Raw genomic sequence first — 24146 nt, 5'->3', positions numbered from 1 at the left:
TATCCCTCTAAACTTTTCCTATTCGTGTACCCATCTAGATGCCTTTTAAATGTTGTAATTGTACCAGCCTTCTGCACTTCCTCTGGAAGCTCATTACATACGTGCACCACCCTCTGCGTGAAAAAGTTGCCCTTCTCTTTCCCCTCTCCCCTTAAACCTATGTCCTCTAGTTTTGGACTCCCCTGCCCTGGGAAAAAGACCTTGGCTATTCGCCCTATCCATTGCACCTCACAGAGTCAGAGTTGTACAGCTTGGAAACCGACTCCTTCATGATTTTCTAACCCCTCACCCCTCAACCTCGCTCAAACACCAACCCGGGCAACATCCTTATAAATCTTTTCTGCACCATTTTGAAGTTTAACAACATCTTTCCTATAGCAAGGAGACCGGATTTGAACGCAGTATTCCAAAAGTGGCCTAACCAATGTCCTGTACAGCCGCAACAGGGCACCCCAACTCCTATACTCGATGCACTGACCAATAAAGGCAAGCATTCCAAATGCTGCCTTCACTATCCTGTCTAACTGTGACTCCATCTTCAAGAAACTGTGAACTTGCAAGCAAAGAGGCATTGGGGTGCGTGAGGAGGAATTTCTTCAGCCAGAGGGTGGGTAATCTGTAACTGCTCGATACAGAGGGCTGTGAGGCCAAGTCATTGAGTGTATTCAAAACAGATCTTGATTAGTAAGGGCATCAAGGATTATGGGGAGAAGGCAGGAAACGAGGTTGAGAAACCGGTCAGGCATGATCAAATGGTGGAGCAGGCTTAATGGGTCAAATGGCCTAATTCTGCTCCTATATCTTATCTTATGATCTTATGTACTTAATGCTGCGATAGTTGCCTTTTAACATTAGGAGGAAGATGAGTACACTTACAATTTCAAGTGGTACACACAATACGCTTGCCCAGAAGTGCCATTAGACTGTATAGTGACGAATGAGGTTACAAAGCAACAGTATGATTTGTCAAGGTAAGAATACAACATTGATTGATTTTATGTCCGTATATTTTAAAGTTCATAAATTGTGCTTCAATTTTACGTCTTTAAAAAATTGATCTGAGCAAGCAGGCAGGATTTGAGTAAAGTTTACCTTCATAACCCTAGCTTTGTTGTTCACATTTTTAACCTTAAATTACCATTTGGGGGTCGCTTCTTCCTTTTACAGCTGAAGTTGTACCATTTAATGGCTTGGAATTTTCCAAGACTCTCAAAGTCATATAAGCTACAGTAACGTGAGTTAGAAAACGCTATAATGTAGGTAACGTCAGTGCATGAACTTGTGCAGAACATTGTTAGGTATTGTCAAACTATAGTGCTGAATTGTTGGAGCTGGTGGGTATATCTACACACCGTGGGCTAGAGTTGTTCAAGAAGGCACCTTCAAGGGCATTTAGGGATGAACACCAAATTTTGGCCTAGCCAGTGACATTTCTTGACCAAATAAATAATGGGTTCAGCAGGCTTGCAATGGCACTCTAATAGCAATAGATGGTACTCCAATTCTGAGTATGGAGATTAGCTCAATTTTTCAATTGATAGACCTGTAGGCAAATCCATTTTTTCCCATTTGATGCTTTTTTTCTTGATTTACAGTGACCTTGCCGGCAAACAAATGCTTGCCAGAATGGAATTGAACATCCTTTTGACAGAGGGCGGATACTTTTCATCCAATATTCATGTAATAGTATCAGATTTTCCTAAAACGAAGTACCACCGCATTTGAAGAAAAATCAGTATAGCTTTCCCTTTTAAAAAAGGAAGGACATCCTAGCTAGTCCCTGACTAGAATTTTTTTTTTCACAGCAGTTACTGTTTCAGTTAAAAATCTGACCAATTTGACATGTCATCTTTGAAAGCACACTTACACAAAAAGTAGTGGTGTTTAGTTACGATCTCTCATTCTCAATCACTTTGCATTCTCACACAGCACTGCATTTTTGTTTTGCACCGTTGCTCAGTTATAGTATAAATACATGACAGCAAAAGGAAAGTAAGATGAGAGTGGGGGGAGTTGGTGAGTAATCACAAGATGCATTTGTCAGTATCTGAATGTTTTGGCATTCAATTTCAATTTGTCATTGAAACTACTTTTTTGCTAAAACTAAATTGTTTCTGTATATTCATTTGTTAAATGCCTAAACTATAGCATGTGGTGTGTGGGTCCCTAGACCAGTGGTAATGTTTACATAAAGTTTGGTTTATGTTTAGGATTAGTAATCTAGAGCTCCAGGTTGATATTCTGGGGCAATGGGTTCAAAGCCAGTAGACATTAGTAAACAGCAGGTTGTGAAATTTTGAGTTCAATAAAAATGTGGAATCAAAGTTAGCTTAATGAGAACCACGGAACTACTGTTGGTCATCATGAGATCCAATATGGTTCACTGATGCCCTCCTTAGGGAAGCAAATCTGGCATCCTTACCTGGTTGACCTACATGTGGCGCCAGTCCCACTGCCATAGGGTTGACTGTTAACTGTCATTTAGAAATGGCCCTAGCAAGCTACTCAATGGGCAATAAATTGTGGCTCAGCCAGCGACACTCATCTCATCAATGAAAAATAAAAATTGGGTGCCTCATTCTACTTGATGTGGAGTAAGGGGCATTAAAAAAAAATGAAAGTCAAAAATCTAGAACGATTTAGGGCTTGCTCACCACTCCATGTAGTTTAATTCTGATAACTGACCAGATCTTTGTTCAAATAAATCATTGTGGCTATTGGCCTTTAATGTTCTCCTCCTTAGCTCAAGACTGAGAATCTTCACTTAGAACTTTTTAATAAATAACCATTTTTGAATTTTTTGATGCATTCAACTTTCCATTACAGTTTGTATAGGATAGGCTTTCTCTAGATACCATATTTAAGTGGGCTTTTTCATGTAATTTTTCCTAACTTGACAAGCTTGCAGATTCTTACTTCACAGTTTTTAAAATTTGTTTTGATTGGGCAGCATGCAGGCTACTTTGTTTTTCCATGCTTGGTTGACCTGGTCTGTAGTCAAACTGCTATAGTGACTAATGCTCATCAAGTTGATGTAGGCAAAAATCCTGTGCAACACTAATCTTCAGCAGTAGACAAACTCTATTGACCTTGTTGTGACCTCAACTTGGCATAAGGAGCCATGGTGTAACATCTGAAAGACATCAATTAGATTGCAGAGTGAAGTCTGAGACACTTCTTTATGTAAAGTTTTCAGCATTTTGGGAGAATAGGGGGAGGTAGTAAATAATCACGAAAAGCGTTTGCCCAATCGGAGTGTTTTGTGCTGTTTGAAAATCTTTTCTACTCAGATTATCAAGGTTGGAAGACAGTGATGACGGTAACTGGTTTGCAATGGACACAACATCAAGTAACCATAAGAAGTATTATATCAACGTCTGTAGACCTCTGAATTCAGTTCCAGGATGTGATCGCTATGCAGCAGTGTGCCAGATGCAGTATGAAAGAGATCTAGTAAGGGTGCATATAAATATAAATTCAAGATGCATTTATAATGCAAACTGTGTCAGTTTGTTATTCAAGTGTGAAATTTAAGACTACTATCATTGTTTATTAAACGTGTTGAAACACAACTATCCAGGTGTATTCCTTTTCATTTCAATGTTTAGAATGGTTAAGCAAATTACAATGATTTGCAATTACATTCTCTGAAAGTACTGTTCTGAATATTTGATTTGCCTATGTAACTCAGCAAACTTGTCAAAAACTTGAATATAGATTTTAAATGGTGGAAAATTTAAACTAGTGTTAGGAATGTGCAATTGCTTACATGAAGTTTGGTTTATGTTTAGGATGCAGTTTATGAAAAAGTATCCATTAGCAATCTGGGTATTGCCAAAAATGGTCCCAAGCTAGAAAAAGATGGACGGATTATTTTGGAATACCTAAATGGATCAGTGTGTACCAATTCAGGTGGTAATAAAACTTCTTACACTACCCGTATTCACCTAAGTTGTTCGAAAGAACTGGTAAGGAAATTTCCCTTTTACCACCTTTTTACAACTCTTTTTTTAACAATACTTAGTTTCCAAAGCAAGAGCATACTTTTACAGTGAACTTGACCTGGTTTTTCTTTCTAGTATGATTGCTTTCATCATTATCTTAAACTGTTCTTTCCTTCCTAATCAGATATTTGCTATTTATTGATTTGACAATTATATTTTGAATAAATTTCCAAACATCATAAGAGTGCTTAAAGATTGCTTCAGTCTTGATTTTTAAATGTGCATCTTTCTCCTAATCTTTAGCAGTTCTACCAGTAACTTGAGGTCATCCTGCAGTTGGGATAAGCCATGAAGTAGCATCATGTACCACACAGGAGAGGGAGAAGTACATTAGAATTAGCTTATGAAAGACTACATAAACTCAGCACTAGTAATGTGACCCTATCATTACTTTCCAGGATATGACAAAACCTAAGGGAAAATTTATTGGAATGTTATGCTGTGGAAAGATCGCTTGCAATTATTTAGTGCCTTGGCATGCCCTAGAGCACTTCATAATCAAAAGGCTACTTTACGGAAGATTAAGCAAATAAATACAACAGTTAATTGGTACTCGTTGAGGTTCCACAAATAGAACAGATGACTGGAGATGTTGCCTGCAGGAAAAATCTAGGTCGTAACTTTGTTCTTCAGATAGTGCCATAATTTTTTTTGGATTCACATGAATGGAATGAATGGGGTCTCATTTTAATATCCTTCTGCTAGATGCCACTTTGGCCAATCTTTTGATCTCTCAATACTGCACTGAAGTGGGTATTGAGGTTCTGTTGCAACAAGCTTTTGATTTGAGTTAGAATCCAACTGCACCAATCTAACTTTACTCAATATGATACTTTTAGCAATGGAGAAACATATTTATTTGAAGTTTTACGTAAGAGAACCTGAAGTTTTCAGCTGTGGTCTTGTACTTCTCCTCAATTCAGTAATAATTAATATTCATTGTTTTAATAAATTTAATTTTCCAAGTAAAGTTGTAAATCACATAATTAGTAGGCCATGCCACCAATATGTAATGGAATCTGTAAATACTGATTCTTTGAAGATAACACAAGTCCACTTAATTCTACACCTTGCAAATCCACGTATGCTCCATATTTTGTTTGTGTATAGTGCTTCATTTAAACATTAAACTCTCACTTATGACTCTTACTAATGTGTTTAAACGTTGTGGAGTTGAACCTTTTGTCTTGCACTCATTTGAACTAGGAAACAAGAAACAGTTGAACAGAGGGATTTTTATAAAGCATGAAAAGAGGCTACTAATTGGCTGGGTGGTCATTGGCAGGGAAATAAGGCAAGAACAATTGTATCATTCTTGATCTCAGACCATGTGGCCAATCAGCATGCACTTCCTCCGCTAGATAAAATGGTATCCCTTTGTTCAACTGTTTCTTCCCTCAATTCTAAGTGCAAGTTGTAATCTTCAACTTTTTGTTTCCTTTTTGCAATATTTATATTTAACGTGCTTTGAGAAGGAGATTTTTTGGCTTAGGCTAATTGTCACTTTGGAGATAGAAAAGCAGATCATAAACTTAGAAAGACACAAAGCACGCGTTCTGATCTTTGTTTCAAATGTTTGGAAAATCATGTACATGTTCATATTTTTGGTGGGCAAGATAACTTGCAGGACTGCTAAGTCAGAAAGTTACCCCTTTGATCGATTCTAGTGTTCTGTTGGGCTAAACTTGGGTAGAATTATTGCCAGGCTTTACTTGGATGATAGTATTGTGTATAGCTTTGATAGTATAGCTTTATTTCCTTGTGAGATGACCATGCTAATGTTTTTAATTATGCATATAGTCTTCTGGTCCAAGGTTCATTGAACATAAAGATTGTGTGGTCACATTCCTGTGGGAAACCAATGCAGCCTGTCCTATCGCAACAATTCAAGAATCAAATGAGGTAAAGTCAATGACTGTTAATCAAGAATGCTAAATTTAGTCATGGATTGGAATGTCAATTCTATTATTGAAATATTCTTTTTGGAGCTTGGGCATTTTTCTCCGAATTTAACATGTTTGCCCTGATAAATCTCACTCTAAGGCTGTTATTCAGTGTAAAACCACTTTTAAAACAAATGCTTTATCAGCAGTATACTGTCCACATTCTAACTTGTGCCAAGACCTAGTCATGCCATCATCCTTATTTACAGAACAACATTGGCTGGCTTTTATTGTTGCATTGCCTTTCCTGTCATTACCAGTTCCTGTCTCAAAAATATTCTCAAGCCCAGAAACCTTCCAAGTTATTTAAATTCTGGCCTCTTGACCCCAGATTTTCTTCATCCAAGTCATTGGTCTTTCAGCTGATTAGGTCCTGTAAGGCCTGCAGTTCTGTTCCTAAAGCTGTCCACAACCTCTTGTCTTTTTAGACGCTCTGGAAAAACCTTGCTTGAGAGCCCCTGACGTACCTGATACTTTGCTATATTTGGATGGCGGAACAACCAATTTTTGAATATTTGTATTTTTGGATTTGTCTGCTGTGGATTTTTTTTATTCACTTTGAAGGGATGTGTGCATTTCTGGCTAGGCCAAAATTTATGGCCTATTCCTATTTGCCCTTGAGAAGGTGGAGGTGAGCTACCTTTGTATATCTGTAATCCATAGGGTGTAGGCACCCTAGTGCTATTCAGAAAGGAGTTCCAAGATTTTGACCTAGTGCTAGTTAAGATTTGAAAAGACCTGAGTCAGGATAATCTACAGCTTAGAGGGGGCCTTGCAGGTGGTGATACCATGCATTCACTATCTTTGTCCTTTTGATAGAAATCTGTTTGAAAGGTGCTATTGAGGGAGCCATGGTGAGTTATTGAAGTAGTTCTTGTAGATGGTACACAGTACAGCCATAGTACATCATGGAGGGAATAATTATAAAAGGTGATGGATAGGGTACACATCAAATAGTATGGGCTGGATGGTTTTAAGCTTCTTGTGTTTGAACAAAGCCCATCCAGGCAAGTCAAAAGTATTCAATCACACTCCTGATTTGTGCCTTGTAGATGATGGACAAGCTTTGGGAAGTCAGGGGTCAGTTACTCATTGCAGAATTCTCCGCCTCTGACTTTCTCTTCTAGTTATAGTACATTTATGTAGCTAGTCCAGTTCCATTTCTAGTCAATGGTAATCTCCAGGTTGTTGACAGGAGAGTGGAATTCAGTCATGACAAAGCCATTGAATGTCAACAGCTGGTGGTTAGAAGCTGTCTTGTTGGAAATGGTCATTGCTCAGTAATCTCATTTGCTGGATGTTGTCCACATCCTACTCCATGTTGACAAACTGCTCCAGTATCTGAGTCATCCTAAGTGGTGCTGTGCAATCATCAAACATTGCCACTTCTGACCTTCTGATCAAATGAAAGTCAACGATGAAACAGTTGAAGATGATCAAACAAAGGACTGTACCCAGGATATATGGCTTTCCACTGTAATGATTCTTCAGATGTAAAATTGTTCACTTTCAGTCCTATTTTCCTTTCTTATTTCACCTTTTTTTGAGGTGCCTATAACTAAGGGTCATAGTTTAAAAATTAAATGTCTCCCATTTCAAATGGAGACGAGAATTCTTTTTCTCTCCAGATTGATCTGAGAGCAGCAGCAACGGCTGGATTATTGACTATTTCAAGACTGAGTTTGACAAATTTTTGATTGACAAGGGAGTCTAGCATTTTGATAAATGGACAGGTAAGTGGAGTTGAGCCACAGTCAGGTTAACCATTTCTTATGGGATGATGGAACCGGCCCAAGGGACCTAGTACTGCCTCTGGTTTGTTTGGTATTGTCTGCACCATCATCTTAATTTGCCAAAGAAATACAAATTTTATGTTATTGCAACCAAATAGTTAGCCAATTATTCTGGCTTAGGGCATTACAGCAAAATATTTGATTTTATAGCCAAGTTACAGTTTCTTTTCTTCGTGTGTTGAGACTTCATATTGAAATCACTTCCCATGTTGTTCTGATATCTGACTTTGGAAAATGAAACGCCTGATTTTCTGCTCCTCTTCCTAAGCAACGATAAATGAATCTCCTCCAACACCTCCCTAACTCATTTGCGTTTTCACTGATCTAAACAGTGAACAGATGATTCAGATGTTTTCTATAGATTTGATAGATTTCAAAATCACTGGAATTTTCTGTCAATGCACCAGTGTGTTAGTGATTGATCGTAGAGCAAGTGGCAACCTCAGTGGAGCTGAGGCTGATCATTTTTTTTGTGAAACAAATGTGCCTTTATAAAACCTTAGTTATGGTAGAACAAGTTGCTCCACTAAAATACCTATGATCTTCTTTCTAGAATTGCTCAGTGGAAGATCCCAACACTGGTTTTGTCTTTAACTTTCTGCCTCTGGCTTCAGACTCTGGTTACTCAGTTACTGGAAATCACATGGTATTTAAGGTTAGAACCCTGGAGATTGACTGCTTTCTGTTACATTTTAAATAGTAAAAAATGATATTAATTTGTAGTTATGTGCTCTGAGTTGGAATAAAGAATGTCAGAGCTCTTCTGACTTAAGAATTGTTCAATTTGGGGTCTAGTTTTATATCCATGTGTCTTTCAGATGAATAAATATCTGACCAAATAGAATGAATTTTGAGAGCTAATCATTATACTTGAATTTGACTTTGTAGTTTTGAACTGGAAGTTTGTTTTGGCCTACTATGAGGAGAAAATGTGCATCAGTCAGTATGATGTACTTGAGGGGAGCAATTACACATTTTATCACTCATCAGATTAAAGAATGATTAATAAGCAGCAGAATCCAAACTAAGAAGGATCAGTGTTTAATTCCATGCCCAAAGAAGGGTACTGACTTGTTAAGGAGGAACAAAATAAGAGATCAAACTAACATTTTTTTAAAAATTGCAATCTTGAACTATAGTTGAAATCTGAATAAACTTAAAGTTAATTTTCAGTGCCAGAGAAGTTGTTCGGCAGCAATTAAGATGTTTAAAAATGCACTGGAATATGTAACACAAATGCATTTCAAAAGTTTCTAGAGAAATGCAAGAAAGGAAAAGATTAGCAAAGACAAACATGGGTCCATTTCAAGGAGAGACTGGAGAATTTACAATAAACGGATATTAGATAAGCTAAGTAAGTACTTTCCATAGAATCCATAAAATCCCTACAGTGTGGAAGCAGGCCATTCAGCCCACCAAGTCCACACCAATCCTCTGAAGAACATCCCACCAAAACCCATGCCCCTGCCCTTTCCCTGTAACCCCGCATTTCCCATGGCTAATGCACTAACTCTCACATCCCTGAACACTCTGGGCAATTTAGCATGGCTAATCCACCTAACTTGCCCATCTTTGGACTGTGGGAGGGAACCAGAGCATCTGGCGGAAACCCATGCAGACACTGGGAGAACGTGCAAATTCCGAACAGACTATTGTCCAAGGGTGGAATTGAACCCCAGGTCCTGGTGCTATGAGGCAGTGCTAACCGCTGAGCCACCATACTGTGTATGCACCCTTACAGAAGAGAGAAATAATCTCCCTGAAGTATGAAGATTCAAGGGTCAAGTGAGAGTGTGGAACTGCAATAAATTAGTATTAGTGAAAACCAAGCAGTTTGAGAATTTAACAGAACTGAAAGTTGAAAACCCCAGGACCTGTTTACCTTCAACCTAGAGTGTTGAAAGAAATGATCATGGAGATAGTGGATGCATTAATGATTCTTTCAAAATTCTATTAATTCTTCACGCTGCCTGAAGATGAAGTTACAAATGTAGCCCTATTCTTTAAGGAAGGAGAGTGTTGAAAGAGAACTACAGATCTCTTTAACCTCATGTCAGTAGTTGAGAAAATGTCAGCATCTATTCTAAAGGATGTGGTTAGCAGATGTTTAGGAAGCAACTAGCCAGTTGGACAATGTCAACATGGCTTTATAAAAGTGCAATCGCATTTGAAAACCTGATGAAGCTTTTAAAGATTTTACTTGGTCAATGACAAGTCAGCAGATTTGATGTATTTGGATTTTCAGAATGTTTTAGCTCAAGTCCCTTATGAGGTTAAGTGAACAAAATTAAAGCCCACTGGGATTGGAAGTAACATATTCACATGGGTTGAGGATTATTTAATGGGCAGAAAACAGTAGGAATAATTGGGTCATTTTGAGGTTGATGAGCTGTGACCAGTGGGGTACTGGAAATATCAGTCCTTCGGCCCATTGCTGTTCATTATTTGTCAATGATTAGATGCAGGGGGCCAATTACAATATTTCCAAGTTTGACAAGCAACTTAGTGAGAATGAGCATTATGAGGAGGATGCAAAGAGTCTTCAAAGGAATTTGGATGGGGTGAGTGGGTGGATAAGAGCATGGTAGATGAAATATAATGTGAGTAAGTGAGAGGTTAGTCATTCTGGTAGGAGGAATGAAGGTGCAATATATTTCTTAAATTATAAGAGACTAGAAAATGTCCTCTGTCTCCTTGTTCATAAACAAGCACTTTGGAAGGCAGTTAGTATATTGTCCATTATTGTAAGAGGATTTGAGTGCAGAAACAAAGATATCTTAGTTCAATTCTATAGAGAGAGTACCTGAAGTATAGTATAGTTCTGGTTCCCTTACCTAAGCAAGGATATATTTTAACAAAACGCAGCGAGAGCTCATCAGTCTGATTCCTGGGATGATAGAACTGTCTTTCAAGGACAGATTGGGAACGCTGGTCCTGTGTTTTCTGGAGTTTAGAAGAATGAGAGGTAACTTCGCAAACGTAAATTCTTAAAGGATTGGCAGTAGATGCAGAAAGGATGTTTTCCCTTGGCTATGGGGTCTAGAACCAAGACACAGTCTCAGAATAAAAGACATTTAGGATTGAAGTGTGGATGAAGTTTCTTTCTGTCAGGTTGATGAATCTTTTTGGATTTCTATACCCCAGTGGTCTACAGAAACTTGCTCACTCAAGGTTAACAGATCTGTAGCTGTATTTCAACCCTCTCCTTTCCTTTCTTAAAGAATAGGTCTACATTTGCAACCTCCTCTTCAGGCAAGTGAAGGATTAATAAATTGTAGTTACTATCTAGGGATTGTGTGAGAATAGGATGATATTTTAGATCAACGTGATCAAGGGTGGCAGAGCAGGCTTGATGGGCTGAAAAGCCTTCTCCTACTCCTATGTACCTAAAACACACTAAACTGTCCAGCAAAGTGTAGAAAGTTTACACCATTTCTTGTACTTCAGTGCTTTTCAAATTTTCTAGTTGAGGTATTGCTTCAATGAAAACACTAGATGTCAGAGGTATCAAAGTAGAGATTTAAAATGGCAAAGAAAATTAGGGTTGCACTTGCAGCTAAATACTGTTACACAAAGCGTTCACCTAGTCTATATTTTTTTGCCTGAAAGACTGGCAATTACACTTGGGCACTGCCTTGAGATGTAGAACACAGACCAAAGTTCAGTAAATACAGAAACTCAGCAGGTCTTGCAGCATCTGTGGCGAGAAAGCAGAGTTAACATTTTGAGTCCGGTGACCTTTCCTTGTTTCAGATATTCGCCTACAGTTTTTTCCTCTCATTTAATTTCAGTAAATTGATTTTCCCCTGAAAAAGGAGTGTTTGGGGCTTTGGGTGATAGGTACGCAAGAGGAGAAATGCCAGGTGTTCCATCTTGTGCTTGAAAGTGTCATAGGAAGGGGTGGCGTTAGTGAATGTCAGAGGAAATGGTTCCATCAGAAGTCTGAGAGAAGAGGGAAAAGAGGTGTTTGGTAGTGACATTGTAATGGACTTTGCATAAATGTCACGTTCTCCTGGTTTGACTAAAAACTGCTACCCTGAAGTGACCTCTGCTTCAGCAGAAGGTCATTGACTTGAAATGTCAGCTGCTGACTTCTCCACACATGCTGTCGGATTTGTGTACTTGCAGAACTTTCTGATTTTAGGTCAGTACTGCTGATGTGTTTCATGGACCCTACTTCTAATTTATTATCTTTGCTTGTTTGTTGTTTATTTCTTATGGCGGGGGTTGGGGGAGGTGTGGTGGCTGGGGATGGAGGCTGAATTCTGTTGACCGGCTTTTTGATATGACCAGTCTATCCTGTTGTAAAACAGTACACTTTGTATCTGTTCTGGCTTAATAATCCAGATTATTTCATCTCTGTTTTAAGCTGAACATCTGCCGTGGTTTAAAAGAATGTGGGAAAATAGACAGCAAGTTGGCAACTGGATGTGAGATAGATGGACAGGAACCAAAGCACCAAGTTGGATTGGAAACATCACTTGAGGCATCCACCAGTGGTCTTATAACACTTACGTACATAGGTGCATTGGCAAGAGATTCAGGTAGGGCATATTCGGATGTAGTTGTGGAACATTGTGTAGAATGCCTTGGAACTGGCCATTTGGCATAATTGATGCATGTGTATTTATACTGCATAACTGCTCTTCTCCTTTTGTACAAATGTCAGTGCACGTGGCTACATTGGTGTCCATGAAGGCCTACTTGTGACTGATCAGTAATGTCTGTCGAGTAATGCTGACTTGTTACAAACTTCTTCTCATTTCCTCCAATGTATGATTTTTGCATTTTCCCCAAGTGTGTTCATATGTAATCACTTTGTTCACTGTGATCACCACCACCCCAATTTTTGGTCTTCTACAAGATGAATAGTTGAGAACTTGAACATTCACACAGTGAAATATTATTGTAACATGAAGTTGTTGCTGTTGTAATATGCAGGACGCCGGGATAAATTTATTATCCGCTTTGTCTGTGACACTGATTCATATCCTGGTGTGCTCAAGTTTCTGCGAGAAGAAATTAGCACTACAACACGTGTTCATGACACCTACTTTGAATTTTATACTGCTTTGGCCTGTTTTCCAGCTCCTGTGAACTGCCTTGTTAGTGGTAAGCAACTGAATTGAATTCTGTATAATTCGTTCATTCGTTCGTTCAGAATGTTCTTTGAACTGCCCAGATAATCAGAGATACATTTGCTCTATCTCATTACATGATAACTGCACAAATCTGCAGTCTAATTGGTATCATGCTGTTTAAACATCGTGAATTGTGAGATCTTAAAGAATGCAACGTTTTTGTTGCATTTCATTTTAAAAAAAACCCCATCAATTTATTACAATGAGAGGTTAGTACATTTTTTAAAATTGTGCAATGAGTTGAGTCACCATATAATCTAATGAGTAGAAGTTTGCTGTATGATTTATTTTTCATACTCTATCTACTTCAAGTGGGAAATACAGTATTAAGTCTTGTTATAGCAGTAGGTATGGATTTTGAGGTTTTTGACCCAGTGACTCTGGTGTGACGATGATTTTAAGCAGGATGGTGTGAAATTTAGAAAGGAGCTTGGAGGTGACGGTATTCCTATGCATCTGGTGTCCTTGCTGTTCTGGATGGTAGTGGTCATGGTTTGGGCAGTGCTGCCGAAGAAGCCTGGGTATGTTGAAGTGTGCGTGTTGAAGGCGGTCCACACTGCTGCCTCTATGCTTTAGTAGGGGAAGTGCCTTGTACTTCCAAGCAGGGACCTCTGTTTGGCAGTCTGCTTTAAAATACTAAATATTTGTCTAATAATTTATAATAGATAAAACAGTACTTAGGTCAAATAAATAATCAGTGAATGGATGTTGTACTATTGGCTGGTTTGATTTTTGTTTCAGATATAGCTGGTAATGAATATGATCTGAGTGACCTTGCCAGGGACAAAGAACCATGGGTTGCAGTAGACGCAACTGAAGATAGAAGTAAACGTACATTTTATTTAAATGTTTGTAAGCCATTGCCTTCAGTTAAGGGCTGTCCAGGTGAGTGCAAACATACAGATCATTGTTTTTATTGATGAATAACTTCTCTTGTTTATTGATGCTGCATAGCACTCCAGCTGTGCAGTAAGAAAATTAGATGTTCAGAAAAATAATTATGGAAATATTTGTCTTTATGAAAATTAGCTACCATTTTCAGAAGGAGCCACAATCAACATATTTAGATCTATTCTATATACTTGGCAACAGCTCTTTAAGAGTAATGGTTTTAGTTGCTGATATATTTAGATGACTATTAAATAATGAGATACAAGTTCATTTATACATTGGAGTATTTAAGTTATTGTCATGTTTCAGAAAGGGTTCAAGTGGACTCAGCGGTCTGTTTTGACATTTTAATTGTTGCTTGTGAACCACTGGTATCACGCAATGGCTTCAAATAACACTTCAGTTGATCTTTTCTAGCATGTTTTTGTATTGCATTCAACTGAAAGAAAAGTACGAAAAATAGCGAGCAATTTGGATTTTTAAATTTTGGTGTCAGTGACATTTTGTCAAAGCCTTTCATCATCAAGTCATGTCACAAGAAAGCAAACTTGGAAAACTGACATTTATACTGCATGAAGACAGTGCTGGTTAGTAAGCAGACTTGATAATTTGACTGACCCCGTTAAGACATAGGACATTCTTGCAGCTGTGGATTCACACATTGTAGATGTAGCACCAACGTATCTGGAAATATGCAGAGGTTAGATGCCATTCCTTTGGAATACCACAAAGATGTTGGCAAAGCTGATTGCGGCAGGGGTCCCATGGTAACATCAATTTGGGCATACATGTTTTCATTTGAACAGATCTCAACTGCATGAGTTGCTGAGTTCATAAGTTCAATGAATACTAATTCAGTGGTGATCACCATGATATTATGCTGCAGTGCAGGTGGCCATGGCTTCTTTGAGAGGCACACTGGTGACTAAACTAGTAATGTCAAGTGAGTAAATGAATGATCAAACTCCCTTTCCTTGAAACCTTAGTTGAGAAATCAGCCAATGGTTCCCTACTACAGTCTACCACAAACTTACCTTCACTTGCCAGTAAATATATTATTTTTTTTAAAAACAGTTTCACATGCTATAAGATTAGTCTTATCAGAAACCTTGATTGAGTCTGAGCCATTCGTTCACTGTACAAACTTGATGTTGAAATAGAATTCATCAAAGCCATCTTGAGGGATATTGGCTACTCTTAATCAGGTCACTTCTTGCTGTATATTACACAAACCTGTGGAAGATCATAAGGCAGACAGTCTTGGTCCTGAAAGATTCTGTCTACTTCTGATTAGCCTGGAAATGCTGAGTATCTCAGAAGTTCGATTAATCGTTGAAGTCAGTTGTTTCAAACTATTAGGCAATAGCAATGCTAGTGGTGTTTGCCACTAACAGCATGCTGCAGTTAAGCCAAAAAGACATTCTGCCGTTCACAGATGAATAAAGTGGTATATGAATTTTTGTGCCAGTGTAATGCTAGGTAATGCTTGGGGTTGTGTCCCCTAAACAGTGGCTGGTGATATTAAACAGCATGACAACATCAAACAGTTATTTGTAACAAGCAAGGCACTGATTATCCAGTCAGTCTGCACTAGCAAAACTCGTGTCCAAAATGAAATGTGGTGTTACAATTGGATGGCATTTGGTGGATAGGCCTGATGTACAAGGAACTATACTGACAACCTGATTGCCAAACCGAGAGCCTGATTGTCATTCTTGCATGTACTGGAAGCTATAGAGTCTTGTTCTTTGCAGACAGAATATGGACACGCTGCATCTGTTTCAACTCAAATTAGGGGACATCTATTCACGAGTTCATTTCCCAGGGCAATGTTCTGACCGATTGGAGTCAACCTGCCTGATATAAAATTTAACAACCAAGCTGAAACCTTTGATCAACATTATTGATCATATTTTCCACAGCAGCACCTCCTACTAATCAGTCCACTTTTCATCCAACCTGCACTCTTCTTACATGCTGTATGTATGTTGGTTCTTCCTTTGAATTGGCATTCTTATGAAATGTCCTGATAAATACAAGGCAAAAGCTTCAACAAATGTCTTTTTGTTGTCAGCAATACTCATGTTCCTTTCTGCCAAGTGACTATGTAAAGTTTAATTTATTGACTGTGCTTCTGGATTGGCTGTCAGTTCCTCTCCACATCTTCTAAGAATTTCTTACTTAAAATGCAAGAGTATGTCAATCAGATGATAATACTTAATACTTAATGCAAGTCACTAATTTCTTCTGTAGTGGAAAAGGAAGTTGGCTCCCACTTGGAGGAAGTCAGCTTTCTCTCTGGTCAATGATGTGCACAGTTTCTTGAGCTACTGTCACCATGGTGAGGCTGCCATTGTTTTCTCAAACTGTGGCTTCTGCTTATTCCCTTATCACTACCCCAACTCCCACTGCCTCCCATCGTCTCCCCCTCACTTGGGGAAGAGGGCAGGAATAGGTTGTGGAATCAACAGTGAGAGTCGTGTGAGGGGCAGCAGGAGAGGGAGTGAGCTTGTGGAGAGGCAGTGCTGAAGAAAATGAGAGAAGCAAACTAGCTTTAAAGAGTCTCAGGAAGGCTCTGGTAATGGTGGTGGCAGGAAGAATAGGAGATAGGAAGGAATGATAGATGTGGTAAAAGTCAACTGTGGTGGAGACAGTGGTGGGAACAAGTAAAATGGGAAGGAATGGAGGGAAATGAACCAACAGTGGGAAGGAGCAGGGGCATGACAGGAAGGGATAAAGGACAATAGTGAGGGAAGCAGAAGGCATTGGTCAGGGGAGAAAACTGAGCGAAATGAATCTGAACAGTGTTATTTGCTTTGCCTGCCTTTTGATTTTTGCTATCTTTAATGCAAGTTGCTGCCTGGGACATTGGTGTCAGTGATGTCAGATAGTACTCCCTTAGTTTTGCATACAATGATCACATCATTGAAGCAATGTGCAAATAGTAGCAAAGGTCTTCTAACAGTTTATGGTTGAGTGCCAAGATATTTGACAAACTAATGGGACATTTTTTAAAAAATTGACTAAATGCAGACGAGTCACCAGGATCTGATGGTCTGCATTCAAGGGTTTTAAAGGAAGTGACTACAGAGGGAAGCCATTGGTTGAAATATTCCAGAACTCACTGGATTCTGGAGGGTTCCAATGGATAGGAGAATAGATATGATCCCTCCTATTCAAGAACGAAAAGAGACAGAAAGCAGGAAACCATAGACCAGTTAACGTATATCTATCATTGGGAAAATGCTAAAGACTTTTGTTAAAGAATAAATAAAAGGACATTTAGAAAAGCCTAACAGTATCAAACAGTGTCAACATGGTTTTATTAAAGGGAAATTTGCCTGTTCTTTGAGGAAATATCAAGTAGCTTGTCAAAGCAAAGCTGTTGATGTAGTGTATTTGGATTTCCAGAGAGCACTTGACACAATGTCTCAAAATGTTATTGCACACAATAGGAGCTCATTGTATTGGTGGGGTAATAGCATGGATTGAGGACAAGTTAACACAGAAGACCATTGGGATTAATGTTCTGAGGGAGGGTCGCTCAACCTGAAACATTAAATCTGATTTCTCTCCACAAATGCTGCCAGACCTGCTGAGCTTTTCCAGCAATTTCTATTTTTTGTATGATTTACAGCATTGTGGTTCTTTTGGTTTTTATTTGGGATTAATGGACCTTTTTCAGGCTGAAACGTAATCAGTGGAGTACCTTCACCATCCTTCTCTTCACTCCCAGCTTTGATTCGCTGGTCTCTGGCGATTAGCAATCACCTTCCCCTTCATATATTTGAAAACACATACTCACTTGTGAATAAGGGCCTTGCCATTAGTGAGCTTATAGTGGATGATCTTGTTAACATCATGATTTGACAGGGAATGCCACCTTTCCCTGTAAATAAGCTTCTCTGCTTGGCTGCACTTGTTGCCACTTGCCTTGTTCAAACCACTGTGGTGACGGTGCAACCCTTCTTAACTCCTCATCCTGATTTGGTAACTTCTCCTTTTGAGCATCTTGGTTCCACCCCATGTACCTGCCTTCTAAAATCCTTGTTATGTGTCACACATCCAAATTTTGCTACAAGATTCTTGCAGAAACATCCTTGTCCTCTCTGCCTTTTCACCAATCAACTTCTCATCTTTGTATCAGATATAGTAGGAACTGCAGATGCTGGAGAATCCGAGACAACAAGGTGCAGAGCTGGATGAACACAGCAGGCCAAGCAGCATCATAGGAGCAGGAAGGCTGACGTTTCGGGCCTAGACCCTTCATCGGGAAGGGGGTGTCCTACTATATCTGATACAATTTTAACCCCACTGCGAGCCTCTTAGGAAATGTGGATTTCACAAGCTTCAAAATCTCCCCTCCCCCTACCGCATCCCAAAACCAGCCCAGCTAGTCCCCTCCTCCCACCTCAAGCCACATCCCCATCTCCTACCTACTAACCTCATCCCACCCCCTTGTCCTGTCCATCCTCCCTGGACTGACCTATCTCCTCCCTACCTCCCCACCGACACTCACCTTTTACTGGCTCCATCCCCGCCTCTCACCTGTCTGTTTCCTCTCCATCTATCTTCTCTATCCATCTTCTATTCGCTTCCCCTCCCCCTTTTCTGATGAAGGCTCTAGGCCCGAAACGTCAGCCTTCCTGCTCCTGTGATGCTGCTTGGCCTGCTGTGTTCATCCAGCTCTGCACCTTGTTGTCTCAACTTCTCATCTTTGGTATTTTTGGCCTTTATTGCAGCATTTGTTCTGTCTCTTGAGTTTACTGTCTACCTTTCCACCCAAATACCTCTCCTTATAAATTCTTCTAATCATATTGATGGCCACCCTGACCTTATTTCATGCAGCCCTACTATTCTCAACACTATTAGAAAAAAAACTCCAATAATTTTCTTACATCAAGTCCTGCCCGTAATCACGACCCATCCTCCTCCTCCTATTCTCACCTGAAGAAGCTTGACCTTAGGTCGCCTGCACTTTCAAAAACGAATAATTTAGCCACATAAGTCAGTGACATTTCTGCAGCTTCTGATTTTGCTTGCTGTCACCGTTATTCCCTCAAACAATTGCACTTTCTCCTGAGCTGTCCCTTATTTCACCCCCCCACCACTCTCTAAACATCAGTTCCTTAAACCAAAGTGACCATAAATTTGAAGATCTTTGATAGACATTTGCTTTAACTGCCCATCACCACATCTGAGTCTGTCATGAGCATTTTCATTCTCCATCATTAAAACTGCCCACAATTTGAAGACCATCCAGGAAAGCAATGGTACCAATCACTACATCTATTTGCTGTAAACTGGCTTTAACTGCCTTTGTCACCTCGAGCCTCATCTTCCACAAGAAGTTCAAGGGTGTTTTTGTTACAAAAATTGAGACAATTAGTTCAGTTTCCTGTGTTCAAGTCAACCTTGTCAATAAGACCCATCTTGTTCTCTAGACAACACTCTGACAAAATTCCGATCATCCAACTTGCCTTGCTGGCTCTCATTATTTGATCTTAAGTTTGCTCTCCTCAAACGAAGAAAAACTGTATTTTAGTTTTTCCTCAACAAAGGAAGAGCTTGCACCTGTTATGGGGAATTAGTTTTTAACTTCTAAAAGCCTTTATCAGCTTTCACTAATTTTTAGCTTTTGATCAAAGAAACTTACTCTTCCAATGTTTCAAAATACCAGTCTCTCCTTTATTTTTCTTGAAAGCTTCAATTCGTATCAATAGTCATTTGATATGAGTGAAAGGTGATGAGGTAGCTTCAACTCCATTGAAAATTAGGAAAAAAGTTAAAGGGAAGGAGATCTCAAGAGTTGTTAGTCATGGAGGTAATAGGACCCAAAAAGAAGGTGCAAAAACTGGCATAAGGGCACTTTATCTGAACGCTCGGAGCATTCAGACAAAGGTGGATGAGTTGACAGTGCAAATCGTGGCAAATGGGTATAATTTAGTGGCCATTACAGAGACATAGTTACAGGATGGTCATGACTGGGAGTTAAATATCCAGGGGTATCAAACTGTTTGGAAGGACAGACAGGAAGGTAAGGGAGGTGGTGTTGCTCTGATTTTTAAGGATGATATCAAGGTGGTAGTGAGAGATGATATAGGTTCTACTGAACAAAAGGTTGAATCCATTTGGGTGGAAATTAGGAATAGCTGGGAGAAGAAGTCACTGATAGGTGTGGTCTATAGGCCACCAAATAATGACATTGTGGTGGGGCGGGCAATAAACATAGAAATAGCTAATGCATGTAAAAACAGTACAGCAATTATCATGGGGGATTTTAATCTACATATCGATTGGTCAAACCAGGTCGGTCATGGCAGCCTTGAGGAGGGGTTCATAAAATGCATCCGCAATAATTTCCTTGAACAATATGTAATGGAACCTACGAGGGAGCAAGCTATCCTAGATCTAGTCCTGTGTAATGAGATAGGAATAATTAATGATCTCACAGTTAGGGATCCTCTCAGAAGGAGCGATCACAGTATGGTCGAATTTAAAATACAGATGGAGCGTGAGAAGGTTAAATCCAGTACCTATGTCCTGTGCTTAAACGAAGGAGACTATGAAGGAATTAGGAAGGAGTTAGCTAAGGTAGAACGGGAGCAAAAACTTTATGGTGGGTCAACTGAGGAACAGCGGAGGACTTTCAAAGCAATTTTTCACAGTGCTCAGCAGAAGTATATTCCAGTGATAAGGAAGAACTGTAGGAAAAGAGACAGCCAGCCATGGCTGACTATGGAAATAAAGGGAAGTATCAGATTGAAAAAAAACACATACAAAAAAGCAAAGAGTAGTGGGAAACTAGTAGACTGGGAAATCTTTAAAGGCCAACAGAAAGCCACAAAAAAAGTTATAAAGAAAAGTAAGATAGATTATGAGAGTAAACTAGCTCAGAATATAAAAACAGGCAGCAAAAGTTTCTATAAATATGTAAATCGTAAAAGAGTGGCAAAGGTAAACATTGGTCCTTTAGAGGATGAGAAGGCCAATTTAATAACTGGGAATGAGGAAGTTGCCGAGACATTAAACAGTTATTTCATGTCGGTCTTCACAGTGGAAGACACAAATAACATGCCGAAAACTAATGGCAAGGAGGTTATAGCAGGTGAGGACCTAGAAACTATCATTATCACTAAGGAGGCGGTGCTGGGCAAGCTAATGGGGCTAAAGGTAGACCAGTCTCCTGGCCCTGATGAAATACATCCCAGGATACTAAGAGGTGATGGGGGAAATAGCAAATGCACTAGTAATTATTTACCAAAATTCACTGGACTCTGGGGTGGTTCCCGCAGATTGGAAAACAGCCAATGTGACGCCACTGTTTAAAAAAGGAAGTAGACAAAAAGCAGGTAACTATAGGCCAGTTAGCTTAACTTCGTAGTAGGGGAAATGCTTGAATCTATCATCAAGGAAGAAATAGCAAGACATCTGGATATAAATTGTCCCATCGGGAACACCCTGCATGGGTTCATGAAGGGTAGGTCATGTTTAACTAATTTGGTGGAATTCTTGAGGACATTACTTGCATGGTGGACAGTGGGGAACCTGTGGATGTGGTGTATCTGGATTTTCAGAAGGCATTTGACAAGGTGCCACACCAAAGGCTGCTACATAAGATAAAGTTGTACGGTATTACAGGTAATGAATTGGCATGGATAAGGATTGGTTGACCAGTAGAAAGCAAAGAGTAGGGATAAATGTGTGTTTTTCTGGTTGGCGGTCAGTGGCTAGTGGTGTGCCTCAGGGATCAGTGTTGGGACCTTAATTGTTTACAATTTACATAGATGATTTGTAGTTGGGGACTAAGTGGTGTGTCAAAATTTGCAGATGACACTAAGGTGAGTGGTAGAGCAAAGTGTGCAGAAGACAAAGTCTGCAGAGGGATATAGATAGTCTGTGAGTGGGCAAAGGTCTGGCAGATGGAGTACAATGTTGATAAGTGTGACGTCATCCATTTTGGTAGGAATAACAGCAAAATGGACTATATTTTAAATGCTAAAAAATTGCAGCACGCTACTGTGTAGAGGGACTTGGGTGTCCTTGTGCATGAATTGCTGAAGGTGGGATTGCAGGTGCAGCAGGTGATTAAAAAGGCAAATGGAATTTTGTCTGACATTGCTCGAGGGATGGAAATTAAAAACAGGGAGGCTATGCTGCAGCTGTATAGGGTCCTGGTGAGGCCACACCTGGAGTACTGTGTGTAGTTTTGGTCTCCTTACTTGAGAAGAGATATACTAGCACTGGAGGTGGGGTGCAGAGGAGATTCACTCGGTTGATTCCAGAGTTGAGATGGTTGGGTTATGAGGAGAGACTGAGTAGACTGGGATTATACTCATTGGAATTCAGAAGAATGAGGGGAGATCTTATAGAAACACAAGGTTATGAAGGGAAAAGATAAAGTGGAGGCAGGGAGATTGTTTCCGCTAGCAGGTGAAACTAGGTCTAGAGGGCATCGCCTCAAAATAGAGGGAAGCTGATGTCGGACTGAGGTCAGGAGGAACTTCTTCACCCAAAGGGTTGAGTCTGTGGAATTCCCTGCCCAGTGAAGCGGTTGAAGCTACCTTGCTGAATGTGTTTAAGGCAAGGCTAGATAAATTTTTGAACAGTAAAGGAATTAAGGGTTATGGTGAGTGGGCAAGTAAGTGGAGCTGAGTCTCAAAAAGATCAGCCATGATCTTCTTAAATGGCGGGGAGGCTCGAGGGGCCAGATGGCCTACTCCTGCTCCTAGTTCTTATGTTCTATAACATTTTATCCAAAGTTAAAGGTTCACCAATATGCTAAAATAATATTTGAAAGTTCACTCTGGTCTGAAATGAAATTCCAAATTTAACAACTCAATTTTGAAAATTCTGAAGGTAACCATTTGACTAATACTGTTTCCCCTTAACTTAAATGCAAAACAGGATGGTATGGCATTGGTAAGAAAAAAAGGAAATTACATCAATTGTTGTCACTTTTTCTATCAATTTGCTTTGATACAACCATAATTTTAAAACTGTGAGGTAACTTCTCAAGAAAATCTTCAACGTTGTGACTGACAATTTAAAATCTCAACATAATATTAATACATATGGACACCAACTAACCAACCAAGGAGTAAAGCCACATACAAGAGTAAACCACAGAGTTAATGTTTAGTTCAGTGACTTGGAAATTGCATTCAAACAGAAAAGATTCATTACTCCAAAAAAAGCAAGCTGCTCATCCACATGTACAAATTTGTTTATTTTTCCTTTTAACTTCAAAGTCCTAAGCTCTGACAAGATGACCTATTTCTGGCGTTAAACTGTTACTCGTATGTTTCTCTGTTATCATTATTGTTCTAGTGTGAGCTTTGGATTAGTTTTGTTACTTGCCATTAGATTTTGCATAATTTGTAGCACCTTAAGCAGCTTCTTTATGCAGACTAAATTGTTTTGCTGTTGTATTATGGTAGCTGACAGTTTTACACAAATCGTAAATATGACCCTGTCTCTGCGAAGCATTTGTGGCCTGATTTTTCTGCTGCGGTTGTTTGAAGTTCTTTGATGGAAGAATTCATTCCCTGTTTACTTGCCTGAATTACTGAGATCAGAGCACTAACATCCATTTTATCTACTGTGGCATCTGTCTAAGATGTATGTTTTAGATTTTAACCTTCTGCATTCTTGGTTTGTGATCCATTCATATCCTTCCTGCTCATCCCACTAATCAATCATTTGTATTTGGATGTTACTTTTCATTGTAAACATGACTCATTTTTCTGACTTTGAGCATCTGAAGGTGGGATGGGTCTTTGAAAAATATTGCAACACAGGGAAAATATCTTAAAATTGAAGCAAAGTCTTGGTCGTTTCTCAAACCCTTGTCACCATTGCAGCATGTTGACTTACCTAGGGAAAGAACAGAATTCATGTTATATGTAACACCTACGTTTGTGTGTTATTCTCAGCAGCAAAGATGGTTCATCTCCAATAAATTGGCTGGTTGGGATCTGCAGTTACTTCCACTTTATATGAACCAGTTTCTGAAGCAAGATCTCAAACTTGTGTGAAAATAAGTGTGTAAGCAGAAGATTCACTTTCAAATTAAATTGTTGTTCCACAGGTGGTGCTATTGGATCTTGTGTCAAGTATGCTGATAAAAGCCAGAATCTGGGATATATTCAGATGAGTCCGCGGGCTGAGACTGATGGCTCACTCAGTATTGTCTATTTGAATGGTGATAAATGCGACGACAATCAGAAATATTCTACACGAATCCTCTTCCAGTGTGACACAATCTCAGTAAGTTTTTTTGTATTTTTTTTCAAACCATACACAAACTTACTACTGAGATAACAAAGTGTAGAGCTGGATGAACACAGCAGGCCAAGCAGCATCAGAGGAGCA

At 39.3% G+C, this 24146-nt stretch overlaps 1 protein-coding gene across 1 annotated transcript; it reads left to right on the top strand.

Moving 5' to 3' along the window:
* Window positions 1–994: 994 nt before the first annotated feature.
* On the top strand, window positions 995–24041 carry LOC125481634 (cation-independent mannose-6-phosphate receptor-like; the record flags this gene model as incomplete). Its single annotated transcript, XM_048593452.1, has 8 exons — window positions 995–3453; window positions 3792–3968; window positions 5805–5906; window positions 8294–8395; window positions 12110–12284; window positions 12682–12852; window positions 13623–13766; window positions 23863–24041. Coding segments are annotated over exons 1-8 (1170 nt in total), but the record flags the coding sequence as incomplete, so codon positions are not given.
* Between the last annotated feature and the right edge of the window lie 105 nt (window positions 24042–24146).

The sequence above is a fragment of the Rhincodon typus genome, unplaced genomic scaffold (genome assembly GCF_021869965.1).
Source record: "Rhincodon typus isolate 14 unplaced genomic scaffold, sRhiTyp1.1 hic_rhity00002887, whole genome shotgun sequence".
Lineage (NCBI taxonomy): Eukaryota > Metazoa > Chordata > Chondrichthyes > Orectolobiformes > Rhincodontidae > Rhincodon > Rhincodon typus.
Note: the sequence above shows the minus strand (reverse complement) of the source record. Positions and strands in the feature narration are given on the sequence as shown.